Genomic DNA, 21,229 nt, shown 5'->3' on the forward strand with positions numbered 1-21,229 from the left:
CTCGCTCTCTGGTTCCCTGGCTGGGGGGAGAAGCCAGGGGAGAGTAGGCGGCGATCCGCCTCGGAACCCAGCTTCTTGGCGAACAAGAAATCCGCTAACTTCGCGGCTTACTGTGGCAAGCACAGAGCAAAGCGTTCGCCGGCTCGCCTTCCGCCGCCTGGTCGCCTTTTGTGCTTCGGGGCGGCCGGACTGGCCCACCGGGGCCCGCCTTGTGTCGGAACTGCCACTCCACCCCGACTTAGCAGGGAAGGAAAGTTGGAAGAGATCGGCGCGCCTGGGATGTGATTGTCATCCTGGGGCCGGCGCTCGAGAGTCTGAGAAAGAGAGAGAGAGAGAGAGGGAGAGAGACCCGGGAGAGGAGGGGGGAGAAAAAGAGGAGGGGGGAGAGGAGGGCCGCGGTGGAGAGGCGGGCGCGAGGGAGGGGCGAGGGGAGCGCCAGCGAGCGGGAGAGGGAGCCGGGGAGGAAGAGGGAGAGGGCGAGGCGCGCCTGGCGGCCGGGTTGGCTGCGGCCGCCCAGAGGTTCCTGCCAGTCCTCCCACCGACTACACCCCGGGAAGGAGGAGCTTCAGGCGCGCACAAGGCGTCAGAATCCTCAATTTCCAACTTAGCATCTTGGCAGGACCTTTGCGAAGCCAAAAGCAGAACCCCCCAGTGCAAAGAGCGAGGGGGAAAAAGAGAAAGCAGCAAGGGAGGGCGGGGGGGAAACCCAGCCGGGGCGAGCGAGGCGCGCAGAGGAGCGGGCTCGGCAGTCGCAGCCGGAGGCGCGCGGGAAGCCAGCGAGGAGGCGCCGCGGGCCGGAGCCCGGGAGCCGGGGCCCGAGAAGCGGCAGCCGGGGGCAGCCGGAGGCCAGGTGCCCGCCCGCTCGCCCTCGCAGGGCGCCGCCCGGCTCGTTGGCGGCCGCGGCGCGGCGCGCCCCATGCCCGTGTGTGGCCATGTCCTACCCGCAGGGCTACTTGTACCAGCCGTCCGCCTCGCTGGCGCTCTACTCGTGCCCGGCGTACAGCACCAGCGTCATCTCGGGGCCCCGCACGGATGAGCTCGGCCGCTCGTCGTCGGGCTCCGCGTTCTCGCCCTACGCCGGCTCCACCGCGTTCACGGCGCCCTCGCCGGGCTACAACTCGCACCTCCAGTACGGTGCCGACCCCGCGGCAGCCGCCGCCGCCGCCTTCTCTTCGTACGTGGTGAGTGAGCGGGAGCCGCGGCGGGCAAGGGCAGCTGGGGCCGCGCGGGGCGGGCGGGGGCTGCGGGGGACGCGGGCCTCGGCGCCACCGCGGACCGCCCCCGCCAAGCTTCGCGGCCCCTGCAAACTTGGGAGAGACTGTCTCGGTCGGCTTCGCCCGGGCCTCCGGCTCAGGAGTTGCTCGGAGAGCAGAGCCGCCTCCTGCTTGGGTCGCTGAGCTGGCGACGAGGGTTTTTCGGGGGAGAGGTCACCGCAATTAAAGAGCAGCATTTGGTTCAAACGTGAGCTCCAGGCCGTCCTGCACATTTTATTTCATTTTGTGTTTTTGGTTTTGCCGTTTTGGAAAAGTAGTTCAAAAGAAATGGACCAGAAATCTGAGCAGAAGCGTGCGAAGTCTATGTAAATGTGTTTGGCCTCGCCTTTAATTAGTCCTCCAAAATGTTGCAAATCCGTAATCCTATCTCCGCAATCCGATTTGGAGGTATTAAATTTCTGAAAAGTCGGCCGAGCTGCGGTGCATCCGGGATTTTTCGGCCGGGTGCACTTTCTGGAAAAGCGCCCTGGCTTCGGTTTGGGGTAACATTTTTGGAGGGGTGGGAGTGCCGGGGCAAGGCTTGGCTTTCCGTTTGCCTTTCTCTGTGGGGGTAAAAATGCCCCGACTTCCCGTGCTCTCCCTCTCTGCGCCTAACGCGCAGCCACCCGGGCACGAAGTGGGGAGTCGCCACTGCTGCCCAGGCCTCTGGGTGGAGGGCCTGGCCGCGGCGGCCGGCTCTGCGCCTGGGGGGCGGACTTGCCCCCGCAGACGGGGGCCTACAGGGTGCCACTGAGGCCAGGACGGCCTTCAAGGGCTCCCTAAGGACCGGAGTCAGGAGTTGGCGCCCCCGCTGCCTTCCGAGGAGGAGGAGTTGCCCCTGGGTCTGAGCCCGGCAGCCCTACCCCAGGGAAAGCCCGGAGTTCGGGCCTCGCAGCTCGCGGACCCCTGGGCGCAGGGAGAGTGGGCTTCGGTCCTCTAGGTGGGACTGGGAACCAAGGCCCACTCTCACCTTCTCTCTGCCTGTTCCTCGCAGGGCTCTCCCTACGATCACACACCGGGCATGGCGGGCTCCTTGGGGTACCACCCATACGCGGCGCCGCTGGGCTCGTACCCGTACGGGGACCCCGCGTACCGGAAGAACGCCACGCGAGACGCCACCGCCACGCTCAAGGCCTGGCTGAACGAGCACCGCAAGAACCCCTACCCCACCAAGGGCGAGAAGATCATGCTGGCCATCATCACCAAGATGACCCTCACCCAGGTGTCCACCTGGTTCGCCAACGCGCGCCGGCGCCTCAAGAAGGAGAACAAGATGACGTGGACGCCGCGGAACCGCAGCGAGGACGAGGAGGAGGAGGAGAACATTGATCTGGAGAAGAACGACGAGGATGAGCCCCAGAAGCCGGAGGACAAGGGAGACTCCGAGGGCCCCGAAGCAGGTTGGTGGACGCGGGGAAGGATGTGTTGAGCTGGAGTAAGGGGGAAAGTGGGGGTGGGGGGGGGAGCCTGGAGGTGGGGGGCAAGGGTCTCTCTGCCTTTGCGGCCGGGGACCTGGGCCCCGCCGCTGGGCCTCCGCGCCCCTTGACGGCCTGGGGTTTCTCCCGCAGGAGGAGCGGAGCAGAAGGCGGCTTCGGGCTGCGAGCGGCTGCAGGGGCCGCCCACCCCCGCCGGCAAGGAGACTGAGGGCAGCCTCAGCGACTCGGATTTTAAGGAGCCGCCATCCGAGGGCCGTCTCGACGCCCTGCCTGGGCCCCCCCGCGCCGGCGGGCCCTCCCCGGCCGGGCCAGCGGCAGCGCGGCTGGCGGAGGACCCGGCCCCTCACTACCCCTCGGGCGCGCCGGCTCCGGGCCCGCACCCGGCCGCGGGAGAGCTGCCCCCCGGTCCCGGCGGGCCCTCGGTCATACACTCTCCGCCACCGCCGCCGCCGCAGGCGGTGCTCGCCAAGCCCAAACTGTGGTCTCTGGCAGAGATCGCCACCTCCTCGGACAAGGTCAAGGACGGGGGCGGCGGAAGCGAAGGCTCCCCATGCCCACCGTGCCCCGGGCCGGTAGCGGGGCAAGCCTTAGGAGGCAGCCGCGCGTCGCCGGCCCCGGCGCCATCGCGCTCCCCCTCGGCGCAGTGTCCCTTTCCAGGCGGGACGGTGCTGTCCCGGCCTCTCTACTACACGGCGCCCTTCTATCCCGGCTACACGAACTATGGCTCCTTCGGACACCTTCACGGCCACCCAGGGCCAGGGCCGGGCCCCACAACCGGTCCGGGCTCGCATTTCAATGGATTAAACCAGACCGTGTTGAACCGAGCGGACGCTTTGGCTAAAGACCCGAAAATGTTGCGGAGCCAGTCCCAGCTAGATCTGTGCAAAGACTCTCCCTATGAATTGAAGAAAGGTATGTCCGACATTTAACGCGGGCTGCGTCGGTCCCGGACTTTCCTAATTTATTAAGAAACATGGCCTTGGCAGTTATTTTTTTCCATCACCAAGAGAGAGAAACAAAACTACCCCTCCTATTAAAAAGTTTATAGTTCTCGGAGATGGGTAACATAAAAATGTAAACATCTCCACACACAAAAATGTCTTAACCAACCGAAAAGAAAAATTTAAAAAAGGATTTGTATTAAATCTTATTCTGTATATTTAATGTAGCATTTTTGTATTTAAATTGATAATTCAATATCTTTGAAGTAAATTATGAAATTAAGACACCTGTACAGGCATTTAATGTTTTTTTTTTGTAATATAAATATATACATTTGTGTTTCCCCCGAAACTGTTTCATAGTTTAAAAATACAAGTTTAATTTAATTTTTTACACCTATTGATTTTTCTGGATATGAGCTAAAGTATTATTACAGAAAGGAAACAGGTTATACTCTTAGATTTAAAAAGTAAAAGAAACTGCAGCCGCCTTTGTAAAATGCAAAATATTTAATTAAAAGAGATTTTAACATAATCAGAGCCACTCATTACTTTTTAGAAGCCTCAATAAACTGTCCATCGCCTTGGACAAAAGGTGGAGACTGCAACTTTCCCCCCCCCCCCCCCACCCCCCAAGTGGGCAATGAAAGGTTCCATAGAACTTCGGCGTGCCAGGGGGGAAACCGTAATTAGGCGGCAAGCCCCGGGGACCCTGGCCCTGAGGGGAATGCAGATTTGGATCACTGATGCGGGCGGTTTGGGGGAGATTGGACCCTGGAGGAAGGAGGAGAGCGACCCAAGTGTGTGCCCAGAAGGGAGAAAGCCTGCTAGAGACACGCACCATCCGAGGTCCGTCGCTTAACCTAATTACTTCCAATCAGTGTCGTGTTTTATGCAAAGCAATCAGCTGGTGAACTTTGCTAATGAGTTCGATTTTATGCCGGATTTAGCCCTTATTACTATTTCAAAGGTGCTATGGGCTAATGGCGGGAGGGGAGCGTAAGGGGATGCCAAGGAGAAGGCTTTCCCAAGTCACTCTTTTCCCTACCCCTTCAAGACTGGGCATTGATCTCTTCCTTGGATTTGATTAAATTAGTAAGTGTTCCAGCCGCGCCAGTGCGGGTGGGAGGCGGCCCCGTAGACCCCCGCGCAGCAGCGAGGCTGGGGCCGCGGGACCGTCTAGGGGACGGTTCCCCCCTTTCACAGGTAGGTGTCACACTTGTCCTGAATTACAAGCCTGCACTTTGCAGAGTCGGAGACTGGAAGAGAGTGGGCGGAGTGGGGGAGGGAGCACCACAGTCGCTTGGGGGCAGTGAGGGGAGCCCCGAAGGGCCCGGAGGGCGTCCCTACCCCCCCTCCCCCCACCCCCGCTCCCGCACGAGCCCCCTTTTTGGACGAGGGGCCTTCAAAAGTTCGAGGACACTTGCCTAGATAACGAGGCTGTTGTGGACTCGATCGGGCTTGTGGCGTTAGCACTTTTCCTGTCGCTGATTCAAGAGTCCGAGTAGCTACAAAAGTATTTCTGAGGTTTTATTTTCTCGCTGGAATCCCGCATATTTCATCTCAAAATGAAACATCAGGATGAGTCTCAATCCCAAATGAGGAAGAGCCCTCGCCCTGTGCCCGAGGCCCGCCAACACTGTCGGTGTTATGGTCTCCGTTTTGCGCGGGAGAGTTGGAACCGCGGGCGTGTTTTTACTTCGTGGGAAATTTTCGGTGGTCGGGGGAGGGGAGGGTTTATAGGAAAAACATACTCCAGCGAGGGGAATTAATTTGCTCTATTAAGCCCAAGCCTGAGTGTAGAGAGAATGTGTTTGCACATAACACCGGTTTAATTAGGCTAAATCAGAATGCACATATTTGCATTTCTGCTCAAGATTACTTGAACCCTGCTTGTTTTTTTTTTAACACACCCCAAACTTACACCAGAGTTTTAACTTTTGCTATGTTTTTTTTGTTTTGTTTTGTTTTGTTTTGTTTGTTTTGTTTTGTTTTAACCTGTGATGGGGCTCCATTAGCTTATTCGAATTTAAAACAAGTTTGAAAACTGCCTTGTCCAGATGTTTTTGCAAACAGCGGTCGACTTAAGAGTTTAAATTAGTGAGAAGATTCACGCCGGGAAAGTGGTTTCAAAGCTGGACGTGTGAATGATTAAATATGCATGAGACGATCGTATTTTATTTTGTCCCTTTAATTATAAATGATTTTTTTCAACAATCGAATTCCAGAGATGACTAGCCCCACGACCGACCGCCACCCCCGCCCCCCGCGCCCCAGCCCCCTCCACCCACCCCGCCGACAGCCGGGTTCACAATCATCTTTTCCCCCCTGTTGAATATGCAGCCCCAGGAGCCACCTTGTCTTCTAAAAAAGTCAGAAGAATAGGCCAGTCCCCTTCTCTTAAGAGAGAGTTTAAGGACGACATCAACTCTGCGGGGTTTTGGAAGCGCTGGCCCTAAACCCTGCCCAACGATTTTAAAAAGAAAATTACAGGCCTCCTTGTGTTCCCGGGAATATGCAAATGGCGCGGCGCGGGCCTCCCAAGTCTGTTCGCGGAGGCTCGGGGCTGGGAGCCGAATGCCCGCGGGGCTGCCTGGGAACGGGAACCGCGCACCGGGGAGCCCGCGGCGTTTCTCCCCAACGAGGGGCGGTGCGAGGAGCCTCCCGGCCGGGGAGCGAAGCCACCAGGGGCCGGAAGCCTGGTGCCCGAGTCGCTGCCCCCGGTCCGTACCCCTCCTGCCCTTGGCCTCTGCAGGGTCCACGGGTGTCTTTGCGCCCTTCATCTTGAATACAAGCCTCCAATTAAAGTCTGGGGTTTTCTCCTTGCACAGCTGGGTTTCGTGGCCAGTGGTTCTTCTGGTGTCCGGAGACTTTCCAGGGTGGGGGAGCCTGCCCGGCAGTCCGAGGTTTAGGTATTTAGGAGCTGTCTCCCGCGCTTAATCCCCGAAGTAATTTCGTGTCTTTACTGTCCCAAGTGCCTCCTCGAGCCCCGCTTGGCCGTCTCAAAGGCACAGAGTCTTGGAGGCGCTGGGGCGAGGGGGGAATTTCCGGCGTTGCAGTGGGGTCGAGGTTTGTTCGCAGGCTTGGACTGGGGCGCGGAAGTTGCGCGAGGCCGCACCAAAGACACCTGGGCGCTGGGGCCGCGCGGGCGTTTGCCACCTGCGCGGGACTGCGCTGGTTCTGGCCCCCTCGAGGAGCGTTTAGCTTGGCACTTAGGGGCTAGGAGGGCTGAACCCCAGGCAGCGAGGGCAGCGGGATCACCGCGTGGGGTCTAGGCAGTCAGCCCCCTGAAGCAGCGCCAAACCGGAACGAGCTGGGTCCCTTTCCTTACCCCTCTATGGGGGCCAAATCAATTCATGGGACTCGGGGGTGGAAGAGACAACAGCCCAGTCAATCCCGGAGGGCGCATAAGCGCATACTGAGGAGAGACCGCAGAAAGGGGACCTTCTTGCTTCCCTTCCTGCTCCTCGGCTGGGGGTGCTAGGGCCCGAAATGTTGTTCCCTGGCCTGGGTGTAGGGCCTGCGTCGAGGCCTTCTAGTTTGCAAGCTTTGCGGGGCCTGTCCTTCTGCGACGGGTGCGCAACTCTTGGAGCCTGGAGGGTTGAGGGGAGGGTCGTACGTGCATGTTCAGAAGCGGCCGTGCCTCCCAGCCCACTTGTCCCCCACAACTAGCTGCCATCGCCGGCAGAGGCAAGGGAAGAGCGCTCTGCAAAGCGCCCAAAGTGAAAGGAATGTGATTGCGCTCCCGAGAGGGAGCCGGACGCGGATGCAGTTTAGGAAGGGCGCCGCCTACTGGTCCCCGGGCGCCACACGGTTCACAGAGAGGAGGAGTTAGGCAAGACCCGGCTGTGCCCCCCACCCCCAGCAGGGTCTTAGCTCTGAACCCCAAGCGGGTCAAACTGAAACTGTTCCTCCACTCCACTCTCTGCGGCGCGGGTCCCACGACCCAGTTAGCACTGGAGATCTGGAGAGCAGGGCCCGCAACCAGAACACTTTTAACCCTCCAGATGCCCTCCACGGTTTGGGCACAGTCCCGGAAACCAGGCAGCAGGCAATTGAGAAACACGCCGACGGCTGAAACAAGTGTGCGGGTGGGGGGGCCGCAGCAGTGCGCGGCCCAGGCAGTGAGCCAGTGTCCCCGCTCCGCTTCAGGTGCGCCCTTCCGCTTCTGCGGGCCTTTCCACGTCGGGGCTCTGCACCCCGCGCGGTTTTGTTTCACCTGCGGTTTGGCATACCTGGGGTCTACCCCGCAACCGCACCCCCCCCCAAAACCGTTTCTGCCCTTTGACCTGGGGGTTGGACATCCATACGAAAAGGAAAAAGAAACAAAGCTACCTTCTCATTCTCAAAACCCTCCAATTTCGAAAGCATCTTTAATGAGGTCGGCGTGGCCAAGCAAGGGGCGCTCGCCTGGGCGTCCCCTGTCGCCCCTCCAGAAGCGCTAACCGCTAGTATTGACTGGTCTCACCCTGGTGCAGAGATCTTGGGGGAAAGCGGAGGCGCGTCCTCGGCCTGACTCTTGGAATCCCTTTTCACTTCGGCCACCGAATAGGAAAATCGGGCCTGAGTGAGACCTTGCCACCTGCCCGCCTTCCAAACTGGCCAAAGCTGCGGGACTGTCCCTAGACCTACTCCGCAGGTCACCCGCCGGGACCAGGCCAGAGTTGGTCTCCTTTTCGTTTTCGTTTAAATGCGACTTGAGTCCAGGGCCCGAGGCGGGGCCCAGGTTGTGGCCTAACGGAGGATCGCCTCTGGGGAGGGGTTGGAGCTCTGGCTGCACCCCCTGCCCAGGCCGACCCCTTCGGACCTTGAGCGGGTCTCTGGCCTGCTGTGGGCCGCAGGCCCCAGCTCCGGGTCCCCAAGGCCGCCCTCCGGGCTACGCTCGTTTCCCGCGCCCGGACGAGCCCAGCGCGCCCAGACGCCACTTTTCCCAGTGAAATCTGCTTTTATTTGCTCCGAGCAAACCCCGGGCTCTCCGCGCTCCCGCCTGATGGATGCAAATGTAAATGTGCACTTATTTAATTGGATCAGGCCCCAAGATAAAAGAGATAAACGGCTCCCCGTTTGCTAACTTATTTTCCGAGGCATGCAGCGCCGCGGAGGGGAAGCTAATGAAGGAGCTGCGCGTCGCTCGGCGCTCCAGCTCTCCACGGTCATAGCGCGGCGGCCGGTAGGCTCCGCTTGGCCTGCGGCTCCTCGTCGACCTCCTTTCCACGGGCCCTGCCCGCCGGGCAGGGCGCCCGTGGGACCTTCTGTGCTCCAGGATCAGAAAGTGAGAAGGCGCGGCGCTGGCTTCGCGTTTCCAAACACCCCACTCCTCGCCACAATTTTCTCCGGCTCTTTCCCCTCTCCTCTCTTACCCTCCTCTCCGTGCTGGAGTCAAACCGGCCCGGCCCACTCGATAGAAAAATCCTTTCTTGCTCTCCTCCCCTGGCGTTATCTTTCACTCCAGGAGGCGGTTTCGGAGAGAAAGACGCCAGGGCCACGCGAAAGGCTAGGCGCGCCCCACCCCCCATCCCCGCCACCAGGGTCCGGCGGAGCCGCCCTTTATACAGAAGGACCCCCTTTTCTGTTCCCAGATGGCTCTCTTTTGGAGCCTGGAATTTCTTTCAGAATCGTCAGGAATGGATTGGAGCCATGGATTACCGCCCGCCCCCAAAAGGTGCACACGCAATACCCACAGCCCTTCAATAATTTCAAGGGGTCACGGGACCCCGACATCTAGACATTAGGGCGGGAGGAAGGGCCGTTTGGCTCTCCCCTCCGCGGGGCTGGAGTTCGGAACTTCAGCGCCAGCGCATCCTCCTCAGCCATCCTTGGTTCGTTACCCAATTTGGGGCCTGGGATTTTTTTTCCCTCCGCCAAATTTCTCTTCTGTTCGGAAGGGCTGGGGAGGAGATCGAGGTGGCTGAGGACTGGAGGCCGGACGCCCCAGCCTGCGGTGCATGGGTGTAAAGGAGCCAGGGAAAGGGGCGCCCTAGTCGGAGACCTTCGCCAGGTAGCCCCCGGAGGCGAGGCTGGGCAGGGCTGGGAGGCCGAAGCAGGGGAGGCCGGCCGGGGCTGGGCCGGGTGAGGCTGGGCGGCCCGGCCGCGCCCCATCCCCGACGCGCTGATGGATTGGCTTGTCAGGAGGGCTCTGTGCGCGGAGCCCATCAGAAAGCACTTACCTCGCTATACTGAAATTACTGTCTTTTCAGGGGCTAATTTGTGTAACTCCCATGGAGGGGCTTGGAGGGGGTTTGATGAGGCATAAAATGATGATTAATGAATTTATTGGCCGCTGCTCATCAAACAAGGGCTGGAGAGCTCGCGTCCGCACTGGCGGCCTGGCGGCGGCGCTCGACACAGCTGGGGTTCGGCATGGGGGGCAGGTGGTGGAGGGGGGCGCTCAGCCCTGCAAGGGTTTCCCCCGGCGCCTGGCCCTGGCCCTGGGCGCCCTCCTTGACCTTAGCTGCTTTCTGCTGGCCAAGCCTGCATTCCGGGCGACTCCAGTCTTGCCACCATCGTCCCCAGCGGGTGGGCTTCTCAGGCCTTCGGGGGAGGCCCCGCTCCTGTGGATGCAGGCCCAGAGAGGGCCTTCTCCAGCCTCAGGCTCTTCATAGCTAGGAAGAGTGTGACCGGGGAGTCCCAGGCATCTTGGGGTTGGAGGGGTAGGCTGTTGCAGCTTCTTGGTTGGGTGCTTGGGCCTTAGTGGCTCAGTACTACCCTGCAACTTACTAAGTTGCATGTCTTAGATCAGATAACCTCTCTGAACCTCAGTGGCCTCATCCGTCAAAGGAGGCCTGCATCACCCCTGGTTTTGTGAGGATTCTAGTGAGTGGCACATAGATGTCCTTCAGTATGTCACCCCTCCCCCGCAGAGTCCGCTCTGCCTTTGGTTCCCCAGGACATCCTGCCCTGGGGAAATAGTGCAGGAGAGACCTTGGCATTGACCTCTTCAGTGGAATGCTTAGGTTAGCCTCCAGGTCAGTGTAGTTCCCTTCCTCCGATGGATGCTAATTGAGCACCTACAATATTCCAGATGTCCCGTTCCAGGGGCTGATGATGCAGCTGTGAACAAAACAAAGCCCCTGCCGTCCTGGAGCGTAGACCCTGGAGGGGGAGACAGGAAGTGAACAAATGCCTGTGATGCTGGCTTCTCACAGTGTCCCAGTGATGAGCATTAGCAGAAAAATTAAGTAAGGGGAGGACACAGAAGGGAGTGTGCTCTCCTAGCGAGAGCAGTCTGGGAAGCCTCCTTTGCAAGGCATGCTTGAGCAGACACGGAAAGAGGTTGGGGCATAGGCCATGACGATATTGGAGTGTGGGGGGGGATTTCTAGGCAGAAGGGATATAGCAAGTGCAAAGATCCTGAGGCAGGAACAGGCCTGAGCCACAGCCAGGAGATCTTTGTGGGAGATGATGAGGCCCAGGCAAAGCCGGGTTCAGGTTATATGGGGCTTTATTGGTCCTGGTGAGATCTTTGGGTTAGAAGCAAGGTCCAGCGAGGGGGCTGCTGGAGAATCCAAGGGGAGGTAGCACTGTCATGGACCATGTTGGTAGCCAGAGAAGTGGGGAGAAATGATCAGGTTTAGGCTATTTTTTGTAAGTAGAGTCAACAGGCTTTGCTGATGGACTGAAGGCGAGGGTGGTGAGCAGAAGGGAGTTCTGGATGCCTCCAGAGATTTGGGCCTGAGCCCCCAGAAGCTTGGGGATGCCATTTGCTGAGACGTCGTATATGAGAGAGGAACAGGGATTTTTCTTTTTTTCTTTTCTTTTTTTTTTTTTTTTAGAGAGGGAGAAAGTGGACACTCTTCGACCTGACTTCCAAGCGTTTTGACCCAAAAGAACGGCTCTAGGGGACAGTGGCAAAGCGCACAGTCGAGGGCAAATCCTAAAATGAACAGACCCTCCTTCCAGAAAGCAGACACTTCCGAGTTCTCTGACCACCCCCTCTCCCCTTTTATTTCTGTCTTTTTTCTTGTTCTTTTTTTTAAAAATCAGTGGAGACACTGAGGTTCGGAGAGTGAAAACGACTCGCCCAAGCTCACAAGGTGAGTTTCCAGGCAGCACCGAGCTGGAAATCCAGGTCGTTTCACGCGTAGGCGGTGTTCTGTCGGTGCCTCGCCCGAGCTAAATTCTCTGGGATATCTGTATTTTAACAGAGAACTGGAAACAAAATGCCTTAACAGAGAGGAATGAATTTATAATGGTGCAATCTCAGACACTGTGACAGGCTGTCAAGGGAGATATTTTTAGGCTGGGCCAGGAAACATCTTAGCCCTCCTCCGATGCTGCTGGAGGACGGCTGCCTCTTCAGGACTCCCTGTGTGAAGTAAGGATGAGGGAGAAGCTAGGCATGTGCTCTCTTCTCCCAGACGCTCAACGACAAGGAGGACCTAAGACTGCTGCCCCCCCACCACCACCACCGAGGAAGGTTTTCTTCCCTAAATAATTGCTATCTGAAAAGATTTGCTCGTTTCTTCAGTTGGAAGTGACTTTGCCCGCCCACCCTTATCCAAATAATTCAAGCAAAAACGTATGTTCCCGTGCCCATAGGTTTACAGACCAACTTCGATCAAATAGAGATTTTTGAGTGGGGGGCAAGGCCCTGAATCTCGTGAATCTTTTCGCGCGTTTATTTTTGAATTCCTTCCTTCCTTCCTTCCTTCCTTCCTTCCTTCCTTCCTTCTCTCTTTCCTTATGTCTCAGCTTGACTGCCTCTTGTTTGTTTGTTTGTTTGTTTGTGTGTTTGTTTTCAATTCTTTTCTTGATTCCTTGTAGTAGATATATGGTCGTCAGCTGGGGCATTTTTTTTCTTTTTCTTTAAAACTACCAGTGGCTTTGTCCCCAAGGGAACCCACAGGCCCCTACGAACAGCGTCTTGACATCTTTCAAGCAGAGTGAGACATCTGCTAGCCCTAGATTCCAAATACCTTCACAGTTCCATAGCATCCTAGACACCTTCCCAGCTAACTCGGTTTGACATCAGACTTACCGCATAGTTGTCATTTCTGAGACTTTTTTTTTTTAGATCCCAAACCACGAGGTTTTTTTGTTTGTTTGTTAGTTGTGTTTGCTCTCTATTTGTATCCACCTTCTAAATCCCAACCCTGTGGTAATAGGTGACTCTTTCTCCAAATACTCAGACGTGCGAAGACGTTCATTGGCCGTCGAGGACCGATTTTCCTGGATCACATAAAAGCGTGGATTAGTGGCAACTGGGAGAAAAGGGCTCATTTAGAATAAACACCACCTCTCTGCTCTCCTGAAGAGTGTGGTAGAAAGATCATTGGCCTGGTTTATTTTGGTCGGCGGGGTTGTTTTTCTCTCCAGATTTTTTTTCCCCCTTCCTTTCTTTTTCCTGTTTAATTTTCCCTTCTAATCTGGTAAACACTTGACAGGTCCTAGACCAGGTAGAAGGGTTGTCTGAGAAGGCTCCACAGGACTTGGGTCTGCAAGGAAGGAGCCCTTGCTTTTGCCCAGTGCTCCTCAAAACCCTCGGTGCTCCCACCCTCTAGTCCTTGTCATAACCTCCGACACTTGCAACTACTGTGAATGTAATGACTCCCTTTGGGTTCTGTCTCCACTGACTTATTTTGAGAGGAATATTTATACCGCCGCTGTAATGGAAAAACAAGTATCATTTGCCATGGACAGAAGACAATTATAAAAAGCGAATTCGTTCAATGAAGTCCTTGGTCCCCTGGGCTTTGAAGGTGACCAGCATCTCTCAGGCTCTCGGGCTGCTCCCAGGGGCTCCCCCAACCCCACGCGACTCCTTTGCGGGCTGCCTTCAAAGTGATGTGGGCCACACGAGCGTCGCGTCGCCCTAACTAACGTCATCTCGCGTGGCCCCAGAGATGGGCTTGCCGCCCTTTGGAAAATTCTAAGTGCTCATTTCATAGAACGGAGGCCCTGACTTGTTCAGCGCGCTCGAGCTCACGAAGCTGGTTGGTGACACAACCAGGGATGGCTACCTCCCCGTGCCCACCCTGCTCCCCCCTCTCCCCCCTCTCCCTCCCCGTGCTCCTTTCTTAACAAATCCCTTGGGCTGTCATCCACCTCTCCACGTCTGCTTTGGAGGAGGCGAGACCAAAACCTGGAGGATGTTTGCAAACCTGCTGAACCGTTTCCTCCTAAGCCACCCGAACTGCAAGGCCTAAGCCCCTTTTCTCTTGAGCACGGGTCACTCTTTTTGGGGGGGTGAGTGGCCAAGGCCAACAGCCCACTATACCCTCCCATACCACAAAAGACTCTGGACCTTCCTTCCTTCTTCAGGGAAAGAAGAGGGGGCCGGGCCGTCCAGCTTTGAACAAAGTTGTGGGGGTCGGCGGACTTGAGGGGGGTAGATGCCGCCCCTCTTTGACAGGTTCCTGCCCCTAGCAGTCCCAACGTGCCCTTTTTCTCTAGCTGCTCTCAAGTGGGAGGCTCCCATCCCACTCTCCTCTCTCCTGAAGCCACCCACGGTGACACACGGTAACCCCGTTTACTGCTGCTAAGTGGGGGACTGTTGGGACCTCTCTGTACTGTCACTCAAAGGCGAGGCTCCCCACCACATTTTGCCCCTCCCCCTTTTTCTCCCGGTGTCGGGGGAGGACCCTCAGCACAGCTTGCTCACGGGGCCGACCCTCCCCTCTCCCCTTCCCTCCTTGGAACGACTTACCCCACACACCTCTCTTTCCTCTTATGCCCTCCCACCCCAGGTCCAATAGATCCTTCCAGGGGATCTCATTCAACTGCCTCCTGTCTACTGCTCTGGTCTGAGCCTTCATCATCTGTTGCACGGACTATCACATATGATCCTGACGGTCCCCCCACCTCCCCTGCCCCGGCCCCAGTCCCCTTCACCCACCTAGAGCCTAAAGCCTCGTGTGTCCAGAGTATTCCATGTTAGTGGAAATGAAAACAGATGAGTGGATCCCATGCCCACGCGCTGGTTTGCACTTTCCCATACACATGGGAATTTGGAAACAGCTCTGGGGCCAGACAGATGTGAGTTCAGATCCTGGCGGCGCTCCGTTACCGTGAGTGTATCCGCGAGCCGGATTAAACGGCTGAGAAATCTAAACAGCGAGGCTCAGGAGGCGCGGTGGTGATTGAACGGGTGGGCTCCGGGGCCAGCCTGCCTGGCCTCTGTTGTCTTCCGTGCCATTTGCCTGCTGTGCAGCCCTGTGAAACGTCCTGAACCTCTCTGAAATCCAGTGCCGTCGCCTCGAAAACAGGGATAACAACAGAATCTACCTCAGAGGCGAGGGTTAAATGAGATCATGTGGGCCAAGCTCACCGAAGCGCATGGCTGACGCTCCATGAACGTAACCTTCACCTCACATTACTCAATAAATATGGTGTCTTTTAATGGCAAGCGACTCCACCTGGGAATTTCTAAAATCGCGGGGTGTGGTTTTCCCACGGCTTAACTGCTTCCCCTCTTTTTGCTGCCCAGCAATGGTTAAGATGTCTAGAGTTAAGGAGGGAAAAGAAAAAAAAAAAAAAAAACCACCTTATTTTAAGAATCGCTCCTCGGAACATTATTTCATTACTTAAACTTTCTGCTGACTCATCTCGTCTTTGGTAACTGAGTCTTTTCTTTACCAATAACCTTAATTACATCAATCACTCATTCCAAAAACCGCTGAGTAATGAAAAACTCCTAGAGGTGACACTGGACCTCTGTCACACAAGCAGAGGCTTGTGGAGGGGGAACCGGTTTTCCTTCCATTTTCTTTCTTTCTTTCTTTCTTTCTTTCTTCCTTTCTTTCTTTCTTTCCTTTTTTTATTTTTATTTTTTTATTTTTTTCTCTCTGTAAACTTCCTTCCTTTTTTTTTTTTTATAGCAATCAGTACTTCAAAGAGAGAAAGCATATTTAGCTTTCGTGGTTCACTCTCTGTCCATCTATCTCCCCATCCATTTATAATTAGCAATCTCCACGGCAGGAAGAATGACAACTCATAGCTTCTTGAATGGAATGGGATGGAATGCGTTTCACCTTCTGACATATATATATATATTTTTTAAGTCGTAAGGCCCGTGCCCCCACCTTGCAGGGCAAGGGCTATCTAAAATACATGATGTTTGAGATTTTGACACCAATTCTTTTGCTGAAAGCCGCTAATCACATGGTTGAGAGGCTAACATATTCCCTAAACAATTATTTTGTTATCAACAACAATAGCTACCTTACTGAGCTCCTAGTATACGCCAGTTATTATGCTAAAGGTTTTACATACGTGATCTCGGGGGAGCCTCATCAAACCTATGGAATGGGTACTATCATTATCCCCACTTTACAGATGAAGACACTAAGGCACTGAAAGGTTTATTTGCCTGAGCAGGTGTCAAAGTGCGATTACGAGCCCCCAGGGGTGCCTGACCCTTATTTTCTGGGGCTAGGTGGAACCAGGAGGGAGTTGAGATGGAGCCGGGGTGGGGGGGGGGGGTTGAGATGGAACCTGGAACCGGAGGGGAGTGGAGATGGAACCCGGGGGGAGTGGAGATGGAACCCGGGGGGAGTTGTTGGCTGCTTTTCTGCTGCTTTAGGCAGTAGATGTTTTCCCGGCTATCCACGGCTCACTTCTGTGGGTAGAAGAAGTCACCTGCTCATCGCTAAACTTGAAATGTTGTCTGCTGCTGCAGGGAAGCAGTGACCCTTAATTTGATGAGGGTAGTAGGACCCCGGGGGGGTGGGGGGGGGGTGGGTAGGGGACTTCACACAAAATCCTGTCCCAAAACGCACGCTCTTCCTTTCTCGTTCCCCTGCACACCGTGTGCTCTCCCTTCCGGACTGTGACGTCTCGTAGGTCTCTCTGTCTCCAGTCTTTCCCCACATCTGCATCCTCTTCCCTTCTTAGCCAAGAGACCGTAGCCAGGGGAGCTACAGAAGGTTGTAGAGCAGGAGAGCGACTTCAAAAGTCTCATCTCCTCTCTGTCATTTGGGACTCTTCCTCAGTCCGAACCCTCTCTTCTGTGTGGGCTCCGTCTCCCAAGACCCATCACGAGTATCCTGTGCCGTGGTCCCACTGGCTAAATGAACCCTCACTTGCCCAAGCCCTTTTCCTGGGCTGGTTTCTTTGGCTCGGAACAATCCATCCCGGTCACCTGCCTAAATCCACTCATGCTTCAGAGATTGAGCTCCAGGGCTTCTAGAAGCTTCTAGGCTCTCTCAGTGGCTCCAGCCCATACTACTTTCTCTCCACGTGAGGCTGTTGCTGAGGAAGAGACAGCAGAGCGTATTGGCTCTGGGCTTAGAGAAAGCTGGGTTGGCCTCCCACCTCTGCCACGCCCTAGCTGTGTGACCTTGGGCAAAGGTCTTAACTTCTCAGAGCCTGAGTTGCCCCACAGTAAAGTAATGATGATGGTATCTGTGTCCCGGAAGGAGTCGGGCTGGAATAAGTGGGAGCCTGTCTGCAGGGTGTTTTAGGAAGTCACTCATTCTAGCACTGCCTATGAGACCGACATGTTCGTTAGTCACCTACGCAGCGCCAGTCTGTTGAAATGGAAACAACATGATTCCAGAAAGCCCACACTTCTGTGAGCTTTGAGCTGGCTTTTCATCTTGCACGGATGATTCCGTAAACACGGAGCGGTTCTAGTCTCTCGTGGTCTATTTGTCTTTTTTTTTTTTCCATTTTTTTTTAACGTTTATTTATTTTTGAGACAGAGACAGAGCACGAACGGGGGAGGGCCAGAGAGAGAGGGAGACACAGAATCGGAAGCAGGCTCCAGGCTCTGAGCGGTCAGCCCAGAGCCCGACGCGGGGCTCGAACTCACGGACCGCGAGGTCGTGACCTGAGCCGAAGTCGGCCGCTTAACCGACGGAGCCACCCAGGCGCCCCTCGTGGTCTATTTGTCTTAAGCAAGTACTGTACCCTTGGTCTTACTATGGCTTTGCAGTGTGTCTTAGGACGGTCCTGACTCTTGGTTTTTCCTTTTTGGAAACCATCTGACGCGGCTATTTGGGGCCATTTATTCTTCAACAGAGGTTTTAAGATGAATTTGTCAAGCGTTTAAATCATTTATCCTCCTACCCTTTCCATACAATACTGTGCGGGGCGCAGAGGCTTAGCTTCAGGGTTATGGGGCTGAGAGCGGGCAAGTGAGATGCGGGGAATACAGACCGAGAAAGCAATAAAGTGCACACCAGAGTTCTATCAGGATCTCTATATATCAGGCCCCCTGGTAATCTGTTCTGAGGCCAGCCTGAGGGCTCAGGTGCCTTACCTTGGGTGGAAGGGAGGGGCAAGGGCCCCTGGTGGCTCTGAGGCAGGGTCCAGAGCTGGCTGCGTGACGGCTTGGGAAGTCCAGCGTCCCCGTATCCAGTGAGAGAGGTTTCCTCACTTTGATCAGGGTTCCCTGAAGGCCGAGTCCCGAGTCCGGAGTCCGGAGTCCTGAGTCCCGAGTCCGGAGCACGTCGTGATTAAGAATGCACGCCTGGGTTCCAGGCCGCCTGGGTTCCAGTCCTCCGTGTTTACCTCCCACCTGCCCCACCCGCGTAAATGGCACCTAGAAAGCTGTGACGCAGCCTCGGCTTTTCCCAGCTTCTCCAAATTGTCACCTCCAGTTGGCAAATCTGGATTCAGATTTGGGATTCCACATCTCCCGTTGTTCCCTTGAATCTCGACTTCCCTTCATTTCTGCCACCAGCGCTGTGGTCCAGGCCACTGATCACTGCCACCTCCCAAAGGCCCCCCGGCTCTCGTCCTGGTCCTACAGTTAGTTGATTTCCCCCCACTGAAGATAGATTGCATGTGGGATGATATCATTCCCCACCTAAAATATTTAGTGGCTCTCTATGGGCCTCACACGAGGCTCAAACTCCTAAGTACGACGCTCCTTCAGACTTTATAGTCTAAACCTGTAAAACTGTTTTCCATTTCTATGCCTTGTTTGGCCACTGGGCCTTTGCACATGCTGTTCCTTCTGCCTGGCGTGCCCACATCCTCACTCTGTCCCCACCTTTCTATAGTCAATCCCTACGTAGTAAAAGGTCTGTGCTTGAAGCTCTCCCCTCCCTCAGCACTCTGGCTCTCTCTGTGCTAAAGGCATATGGTAAAGGGTCAGCAAAATATACTAGCTGTGTGACCTTGAGTATGCAATTCATTTCTACAGGTCAGTTTGTCCATCTGTAAAAGGGACGCAATCAGTGATAAGTCCATTGCAGGTGGACACTATTTATTTCTAATTTGTTAATTTTTTTAAAAGTTTATTTATTTATGTTGAGAGAGAGAGAGAGAGAGAGAGGGAGGGAGAGGGAGAGGGAGAGGGAGAATCCTAAGCAGGCTCTGTGCTGTCAGTGAGAGCCCGATGTGGGGTTCGAACTCACGAACTGTGAGATCACGACCTGAGCCGAAACCAAGAGTCAGTCGCTTAACCAATTGAGCCACCTAGATGCTCCTATTGCTTTTGTAAAGTCAAGTCTATTCCCAATGTGTGGCTTGAACTCACTACCCTGAGATCAAGAGCCCCACACCCTACTGGCTGAGCCAGCCGGGTGCCCCTGGGTGGACACTTTATTTTTTATTTTTTTAAATTTTTTTTTTTTAACGTGTATTTATTTTGAGACAGAGAGAGACAGAGCATGAACGGGGGAGGGGCAGAGAGAGAGGGAGGCCCAGAACCGGAAGCAGGCTCCAGGCTCTGAGCCATCAGCCCAGAGCCCGAAGCGGGGCTCGAACTCACGGAAACGTGAGATCGTGACCCGAGCTGAAGTCGGACGCTCAACCGACTGAGCCTGGGTGGACACTTTGAAAGTCGGTGTATGATTCATTATCTCGTAGGATTTGGGGGGAGAAATGAAGGAGACAATTGCAGGCAAATTTCATAGATCAGTGAAGGCATAAACAGGGGCACAAGGGTCAGCTGTAGCCTTAAGGAATTGTCAGTGAGATCAGGCTCATGCCTCCATAGCTGACAGCTCCTTTTCCTTCCTTCTTTTTTCCTGAAGGAACCCCAACTTTGTTTGGGGGTGGCAATGTGCCCAGCCTTAGGGGATGTGCTATTTATGACTAGGCGGGTTGTGGTCATCTCATTCCCCTTTGCTAGATGCTTACTTTCCCAGCATCCCTCGCGGCTAGGTGCCCATGTGACTAGTTCTGGCCAATGAGACATGAGAAGAAATCTCATCTTTCTGAATCTCCGCCTCTTCTAAAATGAGGAGGTGGGATCAAAAAGCAGTGATGTTTCATCTCCTCTCCTCCCCCCCCCCTTTTAAGCAGAAGCCCTCTTATTTTGGCTCTAAACACAGTCTTAGGTGGAATCCTAATGTCTAGAGCAAATAAAGCACAATTGCTTGGATTGAAAGGGAAATGAACAGAGCGCAGGAACCCCATCCTAGCCTTCATAGGCAGTGCGTGAAGCACGTCTACAAAACATTTGGAAGACCACCGGGTGGGGGCATCTCCACATCCTGCAGTGGGCGCGTATTGTTTCATTTGTTTATGTCTTTTGAACACCCATTCTAGCCCAGCATCCTGAGTTTTCCTCAAGAACCACCCCACCCCTCCCCTCGGTCCATACAATTCTGATGAAGTGAGTCCGAGTCTCGTTCCCGGGCTGGCCATAGGATGGGGGTCATTCCAAACATTCCATCCCCCGGGATACAGTGACTGGTTCAGCTGTGTGCCCATGACCCAGTGTGGTCCAATGAGATTGAGGCTTAGGATTAAATACTAAAATGGAAGCGAGGCAGAAGCTCTCTTTTCCCATTGGACTTGAACCCCGGTACCATGAAACCCGAGAATAGAGTCCACGTGGAAGGGAACGGAGCTGGGAGATGGAAAGCGAACAGACTTTAGAGACTGTGAACCCCTGGATTAAGCTTTGCCTGAAGGCAAACAGACCTACTGCTGGATTTGAGGGTTTGTGACTTAAATTCCCTCCTATGTAGTTTGAATGTCACCTTCAGTGCAACCCAAAGAAGTTGCCATATGGGACCCAACAATGCAACCCAACTGGTACACATCTTTTCCAGACTCAGACTCCCGGCAACCCTGAGAGCTACCCTTCAGAGGAGGCTGTTCACAGCCTCTCCAGTTTTCCTCCCGGGCAGGCGGTAGGATTGCCCTCGTTCCGGGAATTCTGAGCGAGGGGTGGTGCAAGATTGCCTTGGCCAACGAAACGTGCAGAGAAGCGATGCGTCTCACTTCTAGGTGGGGTTCCTTAAAAGTCAGTGCATGATTTACCATTCTCTCTCTCTTTCCTTCCCATGATGACGTCCCAGACGGCGGAGGCTCCATCAGCCTGGGTCCCAGACCGAGGACAATGTGGAGCAGAGAGCCCTGCTGACCCTCGATGGATCTGTACCGTGAGCAAGAAATAAACCTTTGTTGATTCCACCCGTTGAGATTTGGGGGTCATTTGTTGTAACGGCGCACCTTAGCGTATCCCAGCCAGTATACTCAGAACTATTCTCCTTCTCTTCCCCCTTCTTCCCCGCCCAGCTCCCTCCCTCTTTCTCTCTCCCTTCCACTGCCCGCCCTGCTCTGCCCGGCAGCCTTACATAACTCTATTTCTTAACTTATCTTCTGTCAACAGACCTGTAAAGGTTTCCATGATTGTTCGTCTACTGCCTTCCCGGTGACATCCAAGTGGACATTGGCGGGAGATAACCAGCCTGCCCCA

The 21,229-nt window shown here is 55.2% G+C and overlaps 1 protein-coding gene across 2 annotated transcripts; it reads left to right on the plus strand.

Moving 5' to 3' along the window:
- Window positions 1–481: 481 nt before the first annotated feature.
- IRX5 (iroquois homeobox 5) lies at window positions 482–20,943 on the plus strand. 2 transcript variants are annotated; one of them, XM_043599215.1, is made up of 4 exons: window positions 482–1,181; window positions 2,248–2,653; window positions 2,822–3,601; window positions 20,829–20,943. In XM_043599215.1, the coding sequence occupies exons 1-4, from the start codon at window positions 933–935 to the stop codon at window positions 20,891–20,893; spliced, it is 1,500 nt and encodes a 499-aa protein (XP_043455150.1). In that variant the 5' UTR covers window positions 482–932; the 3' UTR covers window positions 20,894–20,943. The 2 variants fall into 2 exon arrangements, with proteins under 2 accessions (XP_043455150.1, XP_043455151.1); XM_043599216.1 differs by lacking the exon at window positions 20,829–20,943 and having other exon boundaries at window positions 485–1,181; window positions 2,822–4,165.
- The last annotated feature ends 286 nt before the right edge of the window (window positions 20,944–21,229 follow it).

Source organism: Prionailurus bengalensis, chromosome E2 (genome assembly GCF_016509475.1).
Source record: "Prionailurus bengalensis isolate Pbe53 chromosome E2, Fcat_Pben_1.1_paternal_pri, whole genome shotgun sequence".
Taxonomy (NCBI): Eukaryota; Metazoa; Chordata; class Mammalia; order Carnivora; family Felidae; genus Prionailurus; species Prionailurus bengalensis.

Bases quoted from the DNA above. Each gene is read 5' to 3' on its own strand.
- IRX5 (XM_043599215.1), top strand. From the start codon at position 933: ATGTCCTACCCGCAGGGCTACTTGTACCAGCCGTCCGCCTCGCTGGCG. The intron at 1,182-2,247 runs GTGAGTGAGCGG...TGTTCCTCGCAG, and splicing joins CCGCCTTCTCTTCGTACGTG to GGCTCTCCCTACGATCACAC. The intron at 3,602-20,828 runs GTATGTCCGACA...ATGACGTCCCAG, and splicing joins TCCCTATGAATTGAAGAAAG to ACGGCGGAGGCTCCATCAGC.